This window comes from Macrotis lagotis, chromosome 6, assembly GCF_037893015.1.
Source record: "Macrotis lagotis isolate mMagLag1 chromosome 6, bilby.v1.9.chrom.fasta, whole genome shotgun sequence".
Taxonomy (NCBI): domain Eukaryota; kingdom Metazoa; phylum Chordata; class Mammalia; order Peramelemorphia; family Peramelidae; genus Macrotis; species Macrotis lagotis.
The window spans coordinates 162,248,085-162,267,938 of NC_133663.1; the positions used below are offsets into that span (position 1 = coordinate 162,248,085).

General features: G+C 33.2%; 1 protein-coding gene across 6 annotated transcripts in view; it reads left to right on the forward strand.

Moving 5' to 3' along the window:
* MBNL2 (muscleblind like splicing regulator 2) overlaps positions 1 to 12,466 on the forward strand; it is a 186,560-nt gene extending 174,094 nt beyond the window's left edge. For 4 of the 6 annotated variants that reach the window (XM_074191919.1, XM_074191918.1, XM_074191922.1 and 1 more), the window contains one exon: positions 9,646 to 12,466. In XM_074191919.1, the coding sequence (XP_074048020.1) occupies positions 9,646 to 9,773 (128 nt within the window). In that variant the 3' untranslated portion in view covers positions 9,774 to 12,466. The remainder of the gene's footprint in view (positions 1 to 9,645) is intronic. The other 2 variants (XM_074191921.1, XM_074191923.1) reach the window with 1 other exon arrangement.
* Positions 12,467 to 19,854: the final 7,388 nt, after the last annotated feature.

A 19,854-nucleotide genomic window follows, 5' to 3' on the forward strand; every position in this document is an offset into this window, starting at 1 on the left:
TATCTCTATCTTTAATGGAAGTAATAACACTTACCTCAAATGATTGTTACGAGTACTAAATGAGATAATATATATAAAGTGCTTTGCAAACTTATCATTATCAAATGTTACAATAGGTTGTCAATAATTCATGATCCGATAACAGATATGGTTTTATTTTTAATGTTCTCAAATCTTGTGCAGCATCTACTTTCACTCTTGTTCTCTTTACTGTAGAAAAGGGAACTCAGAGTAATGCTTTCAGTTCAGGATTTTGGTTGACCCAACAATTTTCTAGATATAATAAATCCAGATTTTAATACTTGGAGTCTTATTTTCATCCTTTGGTTTCAATCAATGAAAAGAAAGATTATTTGAGAAAATAATCTGTCTGGGATGTAATAATGAATAAATCTTCCTCTTTGGATTTTATTTCCTTCATAACATAGAATTTGCCTGAATTTCTCAGGAAAAAAAGGGGCAGAATAGCTGTGAATTTAACTGGCTGTTAATTGTCTTGAAAAAGGTAGCTTCCAGAGGCAACCCACAGAAAGTATCAACAAGGTCCATTGTGGGAGAGGTTGGTTAACCCTGGTGCAAGTACTGGAGAAGGGCTGGCACACCAATCCCTGGTAATGGCACAGCCACTATACCCCACGCAGCTACTTCGAGTGGCCACCATTTTCTTCCAGCCAGTACTATTGCCTTTGGCTTCTGACTGTTGCTTTGCATTTTGCTCCCATACTCTGGACTGGTTTCGAAAAGCTTTCCTTTTGCCTGTCTCCACCAGTACTCTAGAATGATAAGAGGTGCAATGAATATCATAGAACTATTGTCACCACTAATCAAACATACTTTGACCTCTACAATAGCCCATTTCAGATGGGCATAATAAACCATTTTGTAGTAGAGAAGACAAAGCAATGCATAGTAAATAAAAATTAAATACTCCTTTTTGGCTTTGAGAGCACTGGATACATTGGGCAAAGTATACATAAGCAGACATAAAATGTCCATAAAATAAAACTTCCTCGTGTCATAATTTCAAGATCTGCAAAATGGGGCTAATAATGTTATACTATAAAGATGTCATCATGAAAATAACCTTGAAAGATTTTTAAGAGCTGCTAAGGGGCACTTTTAAAAAAAATTCAATGTGGATAGATAAATCTGTAATAAGAGGTACTCTGAACTTGAAAGTACAAAGTTTTAAACTGCTACTTATTTGAAGAGGGGCCATGAAAAAAATCTTGATTGTCGAGGTAAGAGATTTTAAAACCCTGCTAAATCTTTAGCTAATGCTATAGCATAGGATAAATCACTGAGGAGACATTCAAGTTGGTTTTTTTTTTCTAGATTTAACTAATCACATTTAAGAAAAAACAATAAAATAATATTTAAAAATTTTTATTTTAAAAATTAAAATATAGATTTTAATTTTTATTTTAAAAATTAAAATATGTATTTAAATATATATGTGTGTATATATATGAACATACACACACACACACACACACACACACACATATATATATATATATATATATATAGTTAGGATTTGGTAGATTTATTCTTTGAAAAAAAAAAAGATGCTGTTTTGTAAAGTAGATTCCAGACCCAGAGAAATACTTTTTTTCTGAGAAATGTATGTATCTCTGGCCTGTGCTAATGAATTCCAGGTGTGCTCTGATACTTTAGTCTCATAGCCACAATATCACAAAGTAGGAGCAGAGAAGTAAGAATTAAATCCATATGTTTAATATATTTAACATATATATATGTATATGTATAATTATCAATGCTTTAAAGAGTCACATAATAAAAGCACAAGGAAATTATATAGAACTTCAAAAAGAAAAAAGGAACAGAATACCAAATAAACACTTCTAAAAGGCTAGTATAAGGTAACGTATGAATTTCTATTTGTTCTTAAAATTTAACAAGCTAATTGGCTAAAGAAGATTTCTCTAAGAATATAGGCCAAAGATAACTTTCTAAGAGAAAAAATTTTTGGATTCCATCAAAAACAAAAAAACCTGTCTTTTCACTTTAACCTTGCTCTTTGGCAACAATGACTAAATCCAATACTCGGTAGCTAATCTAATTTCATAAAATTTTAGAGTTAGAGGGGCCTTGAGATCATTGAATCAAAACTCTTAATTCCATAGATGAGTAAATTGAGACCGAGATGAGGAAAATGAGGTTCAGAGATCCTAAAAAATATCCTTTGAGGAAGGACCTGATGTTATTCAGATGAGGAAACTGAAGTCAGAAAAGTAATTTGCCTAGAGTCATATAAGTGTGAAAGTATGTTATGCCGTTCAAAACCAGATCCTCCAACTCTTGTTTCAGCACTCTTCCACCACAAAATGCTGTTCTAACCTGCCCTAGTAAGTTTTAGTATCCCCAAAAAAGGGAGATGATAGTCCAATCATATTCTATCATTGATCATCCTTCATCTAGAAAACTCTTCAACACTGGCAAGTACCATATTTTAGGAATAGTTGTCTGACAAGTTATTGTATATCCAGAGAGGAGAGCTGCAAGGTGAGGAAGCTAGACACCATATAACACTGAAATAGCTCATGTGTGCTTTGTTATTGTTTGGTCAATTTTCAGCCATGTCTCTTCATGATCCCCTTTGGGGGTGGGGTCTTCTTGGCAAAGATTCTGGAATGGTTTGCCATTTCCTCCTCCAACATGTTTAATCTAGGGGAAAAGCCAATCTGGGTGGGAATGTGAGGGAATTTTAACATTTTCAAGAATTTGATGATTTTATTACATGGAATAATTAGACTTGTTCTGCTTGGTTACAGAGCCATAGGTAGAAATCACAGAATTTTTAGCTTGGTCTGAGGAAAAGCTTCCTAACATATAAGCAATCTAAAAATGGAAAGGATTTTCCTAGGAAATATTCAGTTCTCCTTGAGTAGAGGTTTCCAAATGGAGGCTCTAAATAGTAATTTGATAGATGAGATTCTTGATCAGGTATAGGTTGAGCTAGATGTTCTATGCAAGTCTTTTCCAACTCAGATTCTGTGAAAGAGCAAATAAAAATACATTCTACATTAAAAAACACACAAGGTTTTCCAAACAATAAGAAAGTGGTTGTGATATTTTTACCCAGTTTTAGGAAAACAAAATAACAACTCACATTTTTGTGGCACTCTGAGGTTTACAAAATGCTTTACATACAGCCATGTGAAGTCAGTTGTAGAAACATTATTATCTTCATTTTGCACATAAGAAAACTGAGGCTTAGAGAGGAGATACATGCTCTGGGTTACAGATCTAGCAAGGGTCCAGGCCAGGATTCCAACTTTAATAATTCTAATTCCAAATTCAGAACTTTGAGCATGATTGTGCCCCAAGTTTAAGTACATACAATATATAGCAACCCAAATTTTCAATTTAGACAATTTAGATGGTTATTATTCATTTTCAAAGAATATTTTACTGAGCATTTAAAGTATGATTCAATTCAATTTTTCAAATTCAAATCAACTTTTCAAAAGGATGACTACTCTGTAAATTACAATCTTAATTCTGAGGATATTATGTTCAATGCTTTGATACCATAATAATTTAATAAGTATTACTTAATGGCTACCTTTGCATATAAATTTAAAAGTTTAACTGTTACTCTATGGTATATTTATAAGTTGGCATCTATCATTTTTCTTATCAATCAAGGTCAAATGCATTAAGAAACTGATATTATCCACCTACTCCTTGGCAAGATTCTTTACCAGAATTATTAAGATATCTCTATGAAAAAAAGATGTCTTTATGAGTAGAATGACTGGCATTTCCTAAAACTATAAAGATTATCATCACAGGTCTTTAGAGTTAGAGGGACCTTATAAATTACTTAATATAATCTCTAATCTGTAGCTTAAGTTGCTATTGTAATAAGGCTGAGAAGATATTCATTCAGCCTCTATTTAAATGTTTTTCTCAAGTGACAAACTCAGAGCCCATGAGGTAGCCCATTTTCAGAAAGTTCTCATTGTCAGAAATATGTTCCTTTCACTGTTCCAGAATCTCTCTACCTTTTCTCTAACTTACCTCTAACTTCTGCCTTTTCCAGGTTCTACTTTTTGCCTTCCTTGGCCAAGTAGAGCAAATCTACTCCCTCTTCCATATGCTATTTTTCTAATACTTAAGGATTGTTATCATTGAAGATTGGCATCATTTCCTCCCCCCTCTGCATTAAGCCATTGCTTCAGGACTAAATATATTTTTTTGTTTCTTTTTTTGAAGGGCAGTGGGGATAAGTGACTTGCTCAAGTTCACACAGCTAGATAATTAAGTGTCTGAGGCTGGATTTGAATTCAGGTCCTCCTGACTCCAGAGTCAGTGCTCTATCCTCTGTGCCACTTTTGGGTCAAATATCTTTAGCAACATTTTAGTAATTGTTTTCAGTTCTCTCACCAACCTGGTTGCCTCTTCTCTGGATTCATTCTAACCTCTTCAGTGCCCCTTCTGAGTGAGACATCCAAAGTTGCACATTTAATATCCTATAGGTGGTCTGAGAAGATCAGGATTCAGTGGTACTATCACCTCCCCTTGTCTGAACTAATTTTTTTTAAAATAGTAACATTACTTTTGACCACTGTGTCACATGACTGATTCTTACAAAGCTCTCATTCCACTAGAATTTCCAGGTCTTTTCCATATTAATTGCTTAAAGTTCATGTCACTCAAGATCATTCTGTATTTCTTAAGCTAAATGTTTTTGTTATTTTCACCAAAGTTCAATATTTTATATTCAACTCTCTCATTTTGTTATCTTCTAACTACCATTCCAACTGGTCAGGATCCTCTTAGATCTTGATTCTGTCATATAACATATTAGCTAACTATATAACTTTTATGTCATTTGTAAATATGATTTCTTTTGTACTTTAATTTAAGACATTTTTAAAAATGATAGATCAAATTGAGCTAAGGACAGAACCTTAGGCTGCCTCACTCATCAACATTGTTTGGGTCTAGTCAAACAAATGGTTTAAAACCCACCTAATGATACTATATTTCTTGTCACAAAGATATCATGAAGGCTATTCTGAAATCCTTGTACTATATACAAGGCTTCCCCTAATAAAACTGTATTTGCATACACACATATACACACACATACACACATATACACACATACAAACACAATATTTTCTGAAATTTTACCTCATTGGCCTAAAGTCTGAAAATTACCTATTTGCATTTTTTAAATTAAAACAATATATGCCTATCTGCAGTCCTTTCATATTACTCATATTTTCATCAAACATTATTGACAGTCCAGCAATCACACCAGAATATTTATTCAATACTCAGATCTAGTTTATGCCAGGTAGTGTGAATTCATCAAATGCTGCTAGGTGCTCTCTTACTTATTTTGGTTTTCAGTTATGAATTTGGCCACTTTTCTTCTCTTTCCCAGTCTGAAGTAAGTTCTTTGATAAAGAAAGAGAAACAAATTTGGAGTTAAGAATTTTTGTCTTTGGGGCAGCTAGGTAGTGCAGTGGATAGAGCACCAGCCCTGGAGTCAGCAGGACCCAAGTTCAAGTCTGAGCTCAAACACTTAATAATTGCCTAGCTGTGTGACCTTGGGCAAAGTTACTCAACCCTATTGCCTTAAACAAATAAATTTTTTTAAAAAAGAATTTTTGTCTTCTCTTCATCATGTTATTGTTCCATCTATAATCAACGATCTCCTCAATTCCTCAATTTTCTCCTTCTTTCAACCCTGGCCCCCAAACCAAAAGTATTGGTAATACTATCACACTCTATCTTGTCATTAGTGTTTGTCATAAACCTCAGTTTATGGTGAACATTAATTCCCCCATACTGTTCTTAGGAGATTCTTTTGCATTCTTCTTGTTCTTAGTTTGATCATTCTGTATCTGTCCTTCAAAAATGTGAATTGACCAATACACTGTCTTTTTTCTTCTTTGTTGAATCATCTATAAAAATGAGAGCATTGAAAATAATGATTCCTATCATCCTTTCCAACTCTAAATCTATGAAAAGTTATAAATCAATCACAATGTCATAAGAATTTCATTCCTGATAGTCTCTCATTCTCTTGAATCTCCTCTTTTAGAGGCACAGGCCATGAGATCCTATTTATTTGCTAACTTTGAACACTTATAAATACTACCTTTGCCTTTCTTATTTATTACTAATTCTCAGAGAGAAGGATAACAACCTCCCAACATGCCCATCATTTTCACTTCAACCCCTAGCTCCTCATTATTGGTCAAAATTTCTTTTGAAATTTCCTCTTTCATTTCCTCACCTTCTGAAAGATAAAACCATTTATGAGACACATTCAAGATTTCTCCACTAATTTGTTTTTGGAAGAGGAAGGCCTCCAGAAATTAGCTGTTAGATTATCATGAACCAGATCACTTAAATTTTTCAGACAACCTCTCAAATTCCACTAAAATCTCTAGTATTTTGTCCACAAGCATTTGTCGTGTATATAACTTCAGCTGATGGCATCTCATCTTCACAATGAAGCTGAAAATTTCCAAAGGCATAGAGAATTACTCTGAATTTCTAATTTAATATCGTATTTGTCATTATACCCCAAACCACAGGGTATGGATAAGTACCATGTTAAATAATTTTTAAAACTGTCCTGGGAGTTGCTCTCAGAATATCCTATGTCTTGGGAAGATATATACTATATACTCAGAACAAGGAAGGAAAACTTCTCTGTAGTATGAAGACAAACCCTCCAAGAGGAAAATAGAAACATCATCATGCTTACAAAAATCTGAACTGTGTAAACAAATAGACCAAGGAAGACTGTTGCAAGTTCTATGACTTATTTTGAACATGATAGACTTATAAGTGTAAATGTTGTATCTTTGAATTTCTTAGTGATCACAAAAAAGGACACCACCTTCAATAAACATAGTAAACTGAAAATGGGTCCTTTTGCAAAATGTTCCCTGAGGGCTTAGATTTCAAACCATCAAACAAAAGTTAAGCTTTTTTCACACGTGTATGGAGTTTTGTTTCAAGCAGTCAGTTGTCCAGACTGTTTTAATGTCAGTCAAAGCCCTGCTACTAAATGCAAAGCACAGAATTAAACAGAGGACAGAGGAAGATTGGCAATGCCTCATCAGACCAGAATGGGGAAATTGAGGGGAGGGGATTATCAGGAGGAATAATTATTAACACCCAGATATAGAAGTTCTTCTCAAGTTAGACAAGTGGTGCCCATTTAAAATGGACCACCCTGTCTCTTGAGCTTTTGCTCAGTTCTAGGAAATAAGTATGCAATTTATACATATACAATTAACAATATACAATTAACAAATGCTTCTATGTATGGAGACAGTTACTTTGGATTTACTGGGGAGATGAGTAACCGTTAGGAGTTCAATAGTCCAGGAAATTGTCTCAATTTATTTCACTATTCACATAATTCAGATAGTGTAGCCTGGAGCATGGAACAAGAAGGGTTTGGATGAGTCTGGTAAATGCTTTGTACTTTTGTGCCATGCTGGTTTACAGTCTAATTAAAGTGGGTGGTCTTGCATATTTCTTTGTTAAACTCCCAACCAAAAAGTTGTTTTAGGTCCTTTGAGTAACTGCACACTTTGTTATGGATTTCTTTTTAGGGCACATGCTGAAAATATCTTTCTTTGTTATGATCTGCCCATTGCTATGCTTTCTGCAGAATGCTTTCTCTCCAGGTGTATTGGGAATTTTATTATTATGGTCCACATTTTTACATTTTATCCTATTTGGACTTTTCTTTTCATCCAATAGGCCTAACTATAAATATATTATTCTAAAAGGAAAACATGTTTTCAAAAATCACAACATATGGCAAGATATTTATCTCATAGGCATTATAAAGAGGCTCGGTAATTTAAAATAAAATTTAAAAGATATATTGGAGTATAAATTGTTTAAGAAACATTGCAACTAAATGAAGAAACTAAGCATTTAACATGTAATAACTGTACACCCAGATGTGAAGATTAAGTTAAAAATCTACCAATGTGAAAGATATGGGTAGTGTTCTAGTTTAAAAAAATGCAAATGTTTCCTAACCTTTCCAAATATATAATAGTTCACAGCTCAACAAAGAAAGCATTTTCCCCAATATGAAGTGCTAATGATCATATCAAAAAAGATGACAATACATTAATTAAAATTGTCAAAAGAGAAACAAACATCTAAAGATACGGCTTTCCATTAAGTATATCTGTAGGTAGCATCAGCAGAGTTAATGTCTTGCTTCTCCATTCTGTAAATTCAAAATGCCACATATGATATCGTGTTCTGTTAAAGAAAGAACACTTGTATTTACAGTAATCTATTATTGGGGGACACTAAATCTATGCTTTTAAAAAATTTGGCTGTACTCATTTAAAGGAAATCTACATGTTTCTTAGAATCATAAAATTTTCTGGAAGGTAATGTTTCTTTTGCTGGGTAAATAATCTTCCACTCTGCAGGAAGATCCTTACTATAAAGAATTTATAAATGATACTTCCTAAACAAAAATCTAGATACTTTAAATAAATTGACTTAAATATAATTCAGAGTAAACCTCTTTGGCAGAATAGTTGGTAACTTGGATTTGTAAAATAGTATTTATAAAGACAGTTACATATGACAGATGACTATAAATGGTCAAGCTACATATAGAATTTATCTTCCTTTCCCACTGACCTAGAATCATAGGATTTTAAAAGGATCTATAAGGGACCTTAGAGATCAAGAGTTTTGCATTAAATTTTCAATTCAAAATATGTTTAACCTTGGACTATTTAAGAATAAATTTCATGTTATTAAAAATTATCATGGACCATTTAAACATGGGACTTTAAAATTCACAAAGTGATTTTTACTATATATTTAGTAAAAAATTATTTCTATTAAAATTCATATCCAGTTTTATAATAGAAGTCAGTGAATAAATGATAGTGTAGAAAAATACTTTTTACAACTTTTCACATATACACACATATGTTATATATGAATACACATGTGAATATATATACATAAATCCTCTGCATATCATGAGTAGTCAACAGGTATGAATGTATGATGAGCCAAGTATACAGAAAAAAAAAATCTGGGTCATTTAAAAAAAGAATGAGATAGCAATGTACCTGTGACCTTATACATTATAAGACTGCTAGGTGGTTCAATGTTAGACTTAGAGTCAGGAATTCTTCAGTTGAAATCCTGTCTCAGATACTTTATGGTGGTGTGATCTTGGGCAAGTCTCTTAACATCTGTCAGTCTCAACTGCAAAATGAGGGGGTTGGATATGATAACCTCTAAGGTCCCTTCCAGCTCTAAAATGGTGATTCTGGGATCCCTTGTGTGCACATGCCCTAATGCTGAAAAGGAAAACAAACTTGGAGAAAATAGAGGGAGAAAAATTATTTACATTGGAAGTGGCATTCTTCATAGTGATCAAATTATTAGAAGCAGTATGCTATGCTGTCACTTTCCTACAGAATAAAGAGTGGATTTGTGTATTCATTGTATTCACACCTAGTTATAAGAAGCTGATGAAAATCCCATAAAAGTGATTGCTTTTTGACAAGACCCATGCATGAATTTTCAGTTTTTTTGATTTTCACAAAAGGATATCTAACAGTGACTCTTTTTTCCCTCTTTTAACAGATAATACTGAAATAATCAGCAGGAATGGAATGGAATGCCAAGAAACCGCATTGAGAATAACAAAACATTGTTACTGTACATACTATCCTGTTTCCTCCTCGATAGAATTGCCACAAACTGCATGCTAAATAAAAATGTAGTTCTTCTGGACAGATCACAAACTCTAAGAAGCTAGTGCTGCTATATCATATATGAGTATTACATATGGTATGCTTAGTATATTCCAACCTAAAATAGTTAACTACCTGATGCCAGCTGTGATGTTTAAAGACATAAAGGGTAAAGTTTACTTTCAAAAGTTCTCTGAACATGGTTTTCTGTCCTAGGAATATTGTCTTATCTCCATAACTATAGCTGATGCAGAAAGCCCAACCAATTTCTTCTTTTCAGACTCAGAACATTTCAAATTTAGCAATAATCAGTTTGCATTGGTTCCAACCTGTTCCAAGTGCAGGTTAAATTCTCACTCGAATTATTGTTTCCTTTGCCCACTTAATCAAAGGGTAAGTGTTCACTTCTTAATGAGATGATGCTGCAGCAAAGAAAGAAGTGAAGTAAAACTAAGACCTGTCTTACAGGTCTCAAATTCTAATGGAAAAATCCAAGGACAAGCACAAGTTCTGGGAATGCATCAAAGCATAGTGTTTGGCTTGCCTGGAGATGCTATGTTGAATCATGTGATTCTAGAATAAGAGAAATAGATTAAAAGAAACAAAAACTTTGCACGGTATGAGCTTCATACCCCCAACCAACAAAGTCTTGAAGGTATTATTTTACAAATATATTTTTAATGTTGTTTTATAAGAGAGACTTTGCAGAAGTGCCTAAATTTTGCCAGACTTCATCCAGCTTGAAGGAAAGGAGGCCAATGCCAACAACCTAATCTTAAGTGATTAGTCTTTCAAACTCACCATCCAGTTGCCTGTCACAGAATAACACTTTGAAACTAAAGATGTATGTAGTAAAATAAAGAAGCTGTAGGTGAGGAGATCTGTATAATATTCTAATTTAAGTAAATCTGAAGTTTAGTCACTTAAAATCTGACTAGTGACTTTAATCTAAATTACTATGTAAACAACAACAACAAAAAAGTAGATAGTTTCACTTTTAAAAAATCCATTACTGTTTTACATTTTAAAAGTTGAATTAAAGGGTTGTAACTGACTACAGCATGGAAAAATAGTTCTTTTAATCTTTTCACCTTAAAACATATTTTATGTCTCAAAAATATAAAAAAACTTTAATACAAGTGCATACATATTATATATACACATACATATATACTATATATGGATGAAACAGATTTTAATGTTGTTTACTTTTTTAAATACTTGGTTGATCTTCAAGGTTATAGCGATACAATTAAATTTTGTTCAGAAAGTTTGTTTTGAAGTTTATTTTAAGCACTATTGTACCAAATATTTCATATTTCACATTTTATATGTTGCACATGTCCGATACAATACCTACATAGTCTTTAAATTATTGTTTCAAAAACAAAACAGCTGTAATAAATGAATATGATGTGTAATTGTTTAAAACATCCCTTTATTTTGTGAGCATATTAGTGATTGCAGTATTTTGACTTAAACTTTTCAGATTGAATGTAAAATATTTTAAATGTTGGCATCACTGCCAATTCTGAAAACTAGAGACACTAACTGTGTCATGATTTGTCTCAAAAAAAGATTTGCCATTTTAACTCATGTTGCTCAGAGTCTAATTCCTATCTATTTATATTAAGTCATAGATTTGATCACCCTAAGGAGAGAAAAATCACAATCTAAGTGTAATCTAACATAGTGCTTGTACTGTTACATTTGTTTTAATTTGTGGGAAAATATTATATCTAAACTTTTGTTACTTTGATAGTTTTACCATTATATACTATTAGTATTTGTAATTTTTCTCAATTCTAACGATGTAGTTATGCTACAACTTGCCTATAGCATTCAAGGTTGTTTTTGTTCATTTTTTTAATACTTGTTCATTTAGATTCCTTGAAAACTTAGTACACATAACTAAAAGGTAAATTAAGAGCATCACTGAAATATTTTTGTAGACTACTTGTTATAACATTGTCTTTCATGTTATTGTTTCATAATTTTGATTTTTTTAAAATGACTATTATACAACTATTTTCAGCCCTTTAAGATAAACCATTAAAAAGCATCACATATACACCTCCCAAGAAATAGAAAAGACTGTATTTTTAATAAGATATCCATTTTCCAGAATTTGTGACTATATTATGCAAAAGGACCATAAGGATACCATTTACAGTAAGGAGGAGGAAAGGCAATTACATAGATGTACAAATATATGTACAACAGATTTTGCTTTTTATTTATTTATAATGTAATTTTATAGAATAATTCTGGGATTTGAGAGGATCTAAAACTATTTTTCTGTATAAATATTATTTGCCAAAAGTTTGTTTATATTCAGAAGAGTCTGATTATGATGAATAAATCTTAAATGCTTTGTTTAATTACAAAAACAAAATCACCAGAATCCAAGATGAGAAAATATTAATTCAGTAAATGCTGTGGTTAAGAGACTGGATCTCCACTTATTTTGAGAACAGCATTTCATTATTGGTTTTCAGTAATTTAACAGCACTTCACCAAAACATTCACCTCAATCACTCCACTGACAACACTTCTACTAAATCTTTCAGTAACACTTACCGAAAGCCCTCATTCATTACCTTTCCATGTAAACAGAAGTCTAATTTGTATCAATTCTATGTTTCAGTTGTAATATTGAGTTCACTCACCCAATGTGCAACCAATGAAATAAAAGAAGCATTTAAAAAGGATTTTATAGTCATTTTTACTTTCGGTGCTGAGACAAATTGACCAAATCCATCCAATATCTCTTGGAGGTGGCCAAACCCTTGTGCTCTTACATTCTTCAACAATTCAACAAATGCCAGTGTGAAAGACAGTTTTCTGTATGCAGATCTCCATGGGTTACTGGTAGGTGTGGTGTGTACATGTGTATATATCTATTTTAAATTTTAAAGGGTACATTTTGGATGAGCTTGAGATTACATATATTGAACCAATCAACTAATCAATGACAATTTGTTAATTGTCTACAAAGGGCCAGGCACTTGAAGATTCAAAGATTAAGATGAAACATTCCTTGCCTTCAAGGGCTTTCTAGTCTACTAGGAAGGCAACATGTCCTATACAAAATAATATAGGATAATTTCAGGAGGGAAGGACTAGAATCTGGAGGAGGACAAAACAGGCTACACGTAGAAAGTTGCATAGAGTTTTCAGATGTTTAAACACATTCCTCAGAGAGGTCCATGAAGAAGAAAGGATTAAAAATAAATGAAGCCAGCTTTGGTGGTACACACTGGTAATACCCACTCTGTTCTTGGTATTGGGGAAGGGTTTGAATTCTGGAGCTCTGAACTATAGTGGGCTATGCCAAAAGGCCATTCAAGACTCCTAGGGAGATCATCAGTTTATAGCTGTTAGCTCGAGGACATTGGTGGGTTTCATGACTGGGGAGGTACAAACAGTAGTGGAGTCAGGATTTGCACTGTATGAACCTAAAAGAGGTAGCACACAAATGCCCCGGTCATCAAGGCAGATGTACTGACCGCCTTGCCCGTACCGTCCACCTCACCTGGTGATTTTTGTGGTGATTAAAATCAAGATCAGCAATACTATCTCATGCACATGTGTGAAGTGCATCATCTAGACCATGGAACACAAGCATATTTAATAAAGGGGTAACAGAAATAACAACAGGCATGTATTTATTATACATGCTCAACCCAATTTGTGAGGGATTGCATCCTTTGAGGTGAGAAACAGCTTGCTGCTGCCTCAACTCACATCTTTCCCCATATTTGAAGCTACAGTAGGCAAATTCTGTTGTTTTTGTCTATGAAAATGACTGGAATCAACAAATTATATATATTATACACACACATATATATAAACACATCTCAGTGAATAAATATTAATATTTAATTTTATCTTTTTTTGTACTTTTCATGAGATCGGAGAGGCCTCTGGTCAGCATATTTCTTGGGAGCAAAAAAATAGGATTATTAGGAATATAAGAAATAATCGTGCATAGGTGAATGAATGGTTTCTTTTCAAAGCAATTTCTGCCAGAATATCCGGAGATTAAAATAATTTTAATAACCCTAAACATATATGAGTCAATCATAATGAATAAAATGTTATGCTTTCATAATTGCTGTTTCCAAGTAGAATTTCTAGAAATGAGAATAAGTTCAAGATAATGTATTCAAATAGTTGATTTTTGAGCTGAAAATTGATGGTAAATTATATCTTAAATTTGTAAAGACTAATGAAATTGGACCTGGAGTCAGGAAGATTCATCTTCTTGAGTTCACGTCTAACTTAAGACACTTACTAGTTTTGTGATCTTAAGCATGCCACTTAACCCTGTTTGCCTCAATTTCTCATCTGTGAAATGAGCAAGAGAAGGAAATGGCAAACCACTCCAATATCTTTGACAAGAAAATCCCACAAAATGCAGTCATGAAGAGTCAGAAATGACAGAAAAATTAAAATTCTAACTCTAAAATAATGTTTATCAATAGACTGGCATTATTTGACTATCGATCAAAAGAAAAAATTAAATGTTAAAATTATCTCTTTCTCTTTGTGTGAAATTGAATTAGATAAACTATCACTAAACTTAAAGGCATTGCTGTCTATTAAAAATGGTCAAAGAAAATTGTTATAACTTCTCAGAATCCAAACGCATTGTACCATGCTGCCTCTCATAATTTCTCAGTCTCTGTAAGAATACTTTAGTTTTTGTTTTCAAGCATCCTTTAAATCTCTTTGAAAGTATTTTCTGTGAAAAAGGAACACCCCTAAGATGAAGTTTGGATTAATTACTACCTGCAAAGCTTTTGGGGAATTATAAAGTGCTAAGCCCTATTATTCATCATTTAGAACCAAGACTATTTATCTAAACTGCAGGAATCATGATTTTTTGTTCGTTCTCCAATTCAAATTCAGCTCAAATCAACACTTAGTCCCATTAGCTACCTTCTTTCTCTCAAATTAGTCTTGTCTTTCTACCTAATATTATTTGTTGCCTCATATTTGTTCCCTGTGATTGTTTAAAATGAAATCAATTAACTTTGTCCCATCAAGTACAATGTTAAGGATATCCTTAATATTGTACTTGATGGGACAAAGTATATCTAAATAGATCAATAAAAGATATAGATATAATAGTCTTCTAAGTCATAAAGAAGCATAACTCAAGAGACTGGCCAAAAGGAAACTCCCAAGGCTGATGATGCTCATGTGGATGAGGGTCTAAGTTGAAAGATGTACTTTAAGTCATGTTTTTCCCATGTTAACTGAAATATAATATCTTTATATGTGTGTATGTGTTTATGAAATGACCTAAAACAAAACTTTGAATGAATTTAAATGTAAGTAATTTAGTAATTAAGTTAGGGAAGTAAGTATAAAAGTAATTGAGATTAAATATATCTTCCTTTGTTGGTAAATTTAAGATTTCATAAAGCAAGATTTGAGGGAATGAAGCAAAACTCATAGGAGAAAATATCATATTGTAATAATCACTTTGGAGAAATTGGTTCATTTTATATATATATATATATATATATATATATATAGTAATATTAATCATATTACTAATCACATATAGTTAAGAAACAATACATTTTTCATGTGTACAGTCTTTAAAAAAAAACACCATTGCTTTTATTAGAGATGACATGTAGTCTGGAATAGTGGAATAAAAAGCAGACCTCACAGTCATGGCAGTTAGGCTCAGATCCTGCCTCTGATATACCCTGGTTAGGAAAACTTCACTTCTACCTCAATCACTTAATTTTTCAGTTTCCCCAGATGATTCTCTAAAATTATAAATTGCAGAGAAAGGTAGAATAAGCTTCTACATCTTCCTCTGTGCTATCAAATGGCCAGCCAATCCAGGATTCTAAAAAGTCAGAAGAGGAAATGCTCACTGCCTCTGTAGTCCCAGAAAGGAGAGTATTGGAATAAAGGATGTCCATAATCCTTCTAAATTCTCAATCCTGTGATGCTAGAAATAAAAAATATTTAACTTATTCTGTTCTCCCATTGTACTTCGCCATTCTAGGTAAAGACTTCCAAAAGATAAAAAATACTCCTCTTGTTCTCTTGATGGAGACAAAGTTAAAAGTAGGAAGAATGATCTAGTAAGAGAGATGTAAAGATAAGCCATCAGAGCCAAAGGGAAGACCAGTCATTTGTGGGAGCCCAGAGGAGTGCCTTTGGAAAATACAGAAAGATTGAGGAGTTGGAAAATCAAAAAGCAGAAGACCAGATTCGATCCAATAGGTTTGAGGTATCAAAATATGGTCCAGGCCATTGCCATTGCTTTTTCATTAAGAATAAGAATTTTAGGGTAGCTAAGTGGTGAAGTAGAGAGAACACCGGCACTGGAGGTTAGGAGGATCTGAGTTCAAATACAGACTCAGACACTTAAATTTCCTAGCTGTGTGACCTTGGGCAAGTCACTTAACCCCCCCAAAAATAACTTGGGAATAAAAAAGATTTTAAAAAATAAACATTTTATTTCTTCTCTTTTCCTCCTCAAAACAAAACAAAAAATTCCTACTAAATTGAAATCTCTTTAATCTTCAGATAATTTATAAAATGATCTTCCTCCTACTTCTTTGATTTTCCTCCTCCTTTTATCTTGATTTACCCAAATTAATCTGCTTGATCCCCTCCATATATGATTTTCTTATTTCCATTTCCAAAAAAGGGAAAAGGAAGGGAATAAAAATTTTTAAGATGTTCATAATAATACTGGAAGTTAGATGTTATTGTTGTCTCTATTTTACAATTGAGTTAACTAAGACAGAAGAAGTTAAGTGACATATAGAAGTAAGTTTCTGAGGCTATATTTGAACTCAGATCTTCTTGACTCCAGGTATAACTCTCTATTCAACCTAGCTTCTCTCAGGCAGACTAAAATATGGCTAATCAGGGACAACTTCTAAAGGAAATAGTGTTGATTTATAACCTAAAGGAGGTAGTAAATATGAATAGGTGGAAAGTCAAGGTATAGCATTCTAAGTGTGAATGGGGGGTTAGTGAAGCATGAGCAAAATCAGGAATGACAAATGTGTGTAAAAGCATGGCAGCAGCAGAGAACCTGGTAACCTAAACAGTCACCTTCACCTTGAAATAAGACCTGAATGAGTACGATGTCAGAAATATAGGTAATAGGAATAAGCCAAACACCAACCAGTGGTTGGACTGACCACTGATGTCGGTTCAATGATTAGCAGGGAACCAGAAAGTCAGAAAAACTAAAATAAGGGCAGTATGTATAGAGCCTCTCTATTTTTGTAGGCAAAAATTCAATTTTTAAGATTTATTTTTATGATGACTCTTCTCCTCCTCATAATCCACTTAGATGTATGAGGAAGAAAAAGAGGTCAAGAGGGAAAAACATGTTCCCCACAGGAAAAAGATCAGCAAAATCTTCTGTGACCCTATGTCAGCTAAGAGGCCAAAGTAGATACTGAATACTATATGGAGCTCAAAAACTCCCTTTTTTGATGTCTGCTCTTCTGATATGTGAAATGTCTTTTTTCCTTCCTTTCGTTCAATTTTTCTCCATCATCTTCAAAATAAATTCCATAATTTGATGCTCCCAAGAAATGTTTTCTGATTAGCTCTTTTTAAAAATTTCATCTTATTTCTACCTCAATTACAAGTAAAAACAAATTTTAACTTTCATTAGTATTTCTTTTTCTATTCCCACTTCTTCCCTCCTTCCCCCTTGAGACAAAAAGCAATCTGATATAGGTTATATATGTGCAATCATGTAAAATATTTCTATATTAGTCATTTTATACAAGACTGCAAAAAAAAGTGAAAAATGGTGTGCTTCTGGCTGTATTCAGACAACATCAGGTCTTTCTCTGAAGTCAGAGAGCATTTTTCATCACGAGTCCCTTGGGATCATCTTGGATAATTGTATTGCTGAAAATAGTCATTCACAGTTTTTGTTTATTATGTAATTTTGCTGTTATTGTTCACAGTGTTTCCCTGGTTCTGCTTACTCTATTTTGTATCGGTTCTTCTAAGTTTTTCCAGGTTTTTCTAAAATCATCCTTCTTGTCATCTCTTATAATACATAAATATTCCATTGCCTGATTAATTAACTCTTCCTAGCTCCAGTTTATTCCTTTATTTGATAACCTCAACATTTGTATACTCAGCTCTTAATTCTATATTGATCCAGAATCTTTTCCTACAAATATTGTTTATATTAAACTTGAGTGTTGCCTATAATCAAATTCTTTGGTACCATCAACAACTTAAACTTGCTGGTTTCTGCCCTCATATAACAGACTCAGTTGCTGCAAGGATAGCTTCCCTAAGTGCCTGTACATGCAGCAAAAACTTGAGTTTGTGTCCCTGAAGTTAGTGTTGAAAGGTAAAGTGTCTACATTTTTGTCCCGAGTTCTTTAGATATAGGGATCTTACTGCAAAATCTATCAGTCTGTTCTCTACCCTGCCAAGGCTGGAGAACATTGCTAGGGGTGGGTGGTACAGCTTTTTTTGTTTCACTCTGTACTTATGGAAAGACCCCTACCCATTCCCTACCTCTATGGCAGAACAGATATTCTGCAGACCTCATCGTCCCTTTATAAAAAAAAAGGGGGGGGTATGAGGGTTTGAGTGGGAGGAAGAGTAGCTAAGAGAGAAAAAAAGGGAAGTAGAAATAAATTCCCAAAAGTTTCTGAGTTCTACAAATAAGAATTTATGGTGAGAAAAGGATAGAGACACATAATGTGAAAGAAAGAAAATAATTGAGAATGAACCCTTTATGTTAGTCTCTTCTTGAAGGTAAAAAATCCTGTGCAAGTTAGGGGACTCCAGTTCCTCAGTCTCCAAATTGGAATTATGATCAAGAATTCTATTTTCAATATATAACTATATCCAGCTAGCTAGCTTCAATGTACCTCTCAGTTGCCACCTATACTATACCTGTTCTCATTCCCCTAAAAATTTGCACCTTTTGAAATTACTTAATTATTTTGTATTTATTTCTATACATGTTGTATACCTCCAGGAAAATATAGACTCCTTTAGGGCAAAGGTTGTTTCATTTTTGTCTTTGTATTTTCAGTGCCTAGCACTGAATCACATAATAGGTGATAAATAAATCTTTACTGATTTTAATTCAACCAGTGACAAATGAATGGATAATTTGTTCAGAAGAGAAAAAAAGCACTTGTGGTAATTTGGTCAAAGAAGACTAGTCAAAAGAAGAATACTTTGAGCTTAGACTTGATGGGTAGAACTTGAGAAAGTCCAATATAGCATAAAAATAAGGTTTGGAGATATAGATAGAGAGAAATTCTGTTGTACCTTTGGAAATGAAACACATTCAGGGAGGATATCATTAGCCTTTTGGAGCACACCATTACATTACTTAGAGTATCTGGCTAGTGAAATGGATAGAGACTGGAAGTCAATAAGATTCATCATGATGGAATTCAAATCTGGTCTCAGATACTAGTTGTGTGACCCTGGACAAGTCAGATCACCTTTGTGTGCCTCAGTTTCCTTATCTATAAAATGAGCTGGAGAAGGAAATAACAAACCACTCCAGGACCTTTGCCAAGAAAATCCCCCAAATGGAGTCAAAAGAGCTTGATACAACTGAACAACAAAATAATTACATTTCTTAGAAAAATGTTAAGGCTAAGCAGTTCTCCATTCTATAGATCCAGCTTTTCAAGTATTTGGTTTCCTTTACACTAACAGAAAAAATTCATTTAAGGTGGCAATTTGTCTTTGTGAACAACACTTCAGAGGCAGCACTGGCTTAGTCATAGAAGAGTGGGAGTAGTGAAGAGGAGACAACCAAGGCTCAAGTATTTACTTGCTACAGATACAATGAAAGCAGTAAATTTGTGTAAAACAATATCCAGTGAAGTCCTAGCAATTTCAGAAGATGAAATAAATTAAAAAATTTTTTAAACAATTAAATAATATTCAACTCTGGCATTTAGCAGTAAAATGTCTTACTTATGGAATGCCATATCCTTTATATTTTCTACACAATAAATGTCAGAAGTTAAGTTTTCTGAAAAAAAAGAGTTGAATACAAGCTCCTTGAGGGCAGAGGTTGCTTATTTTTGCCCCATGATTTAGT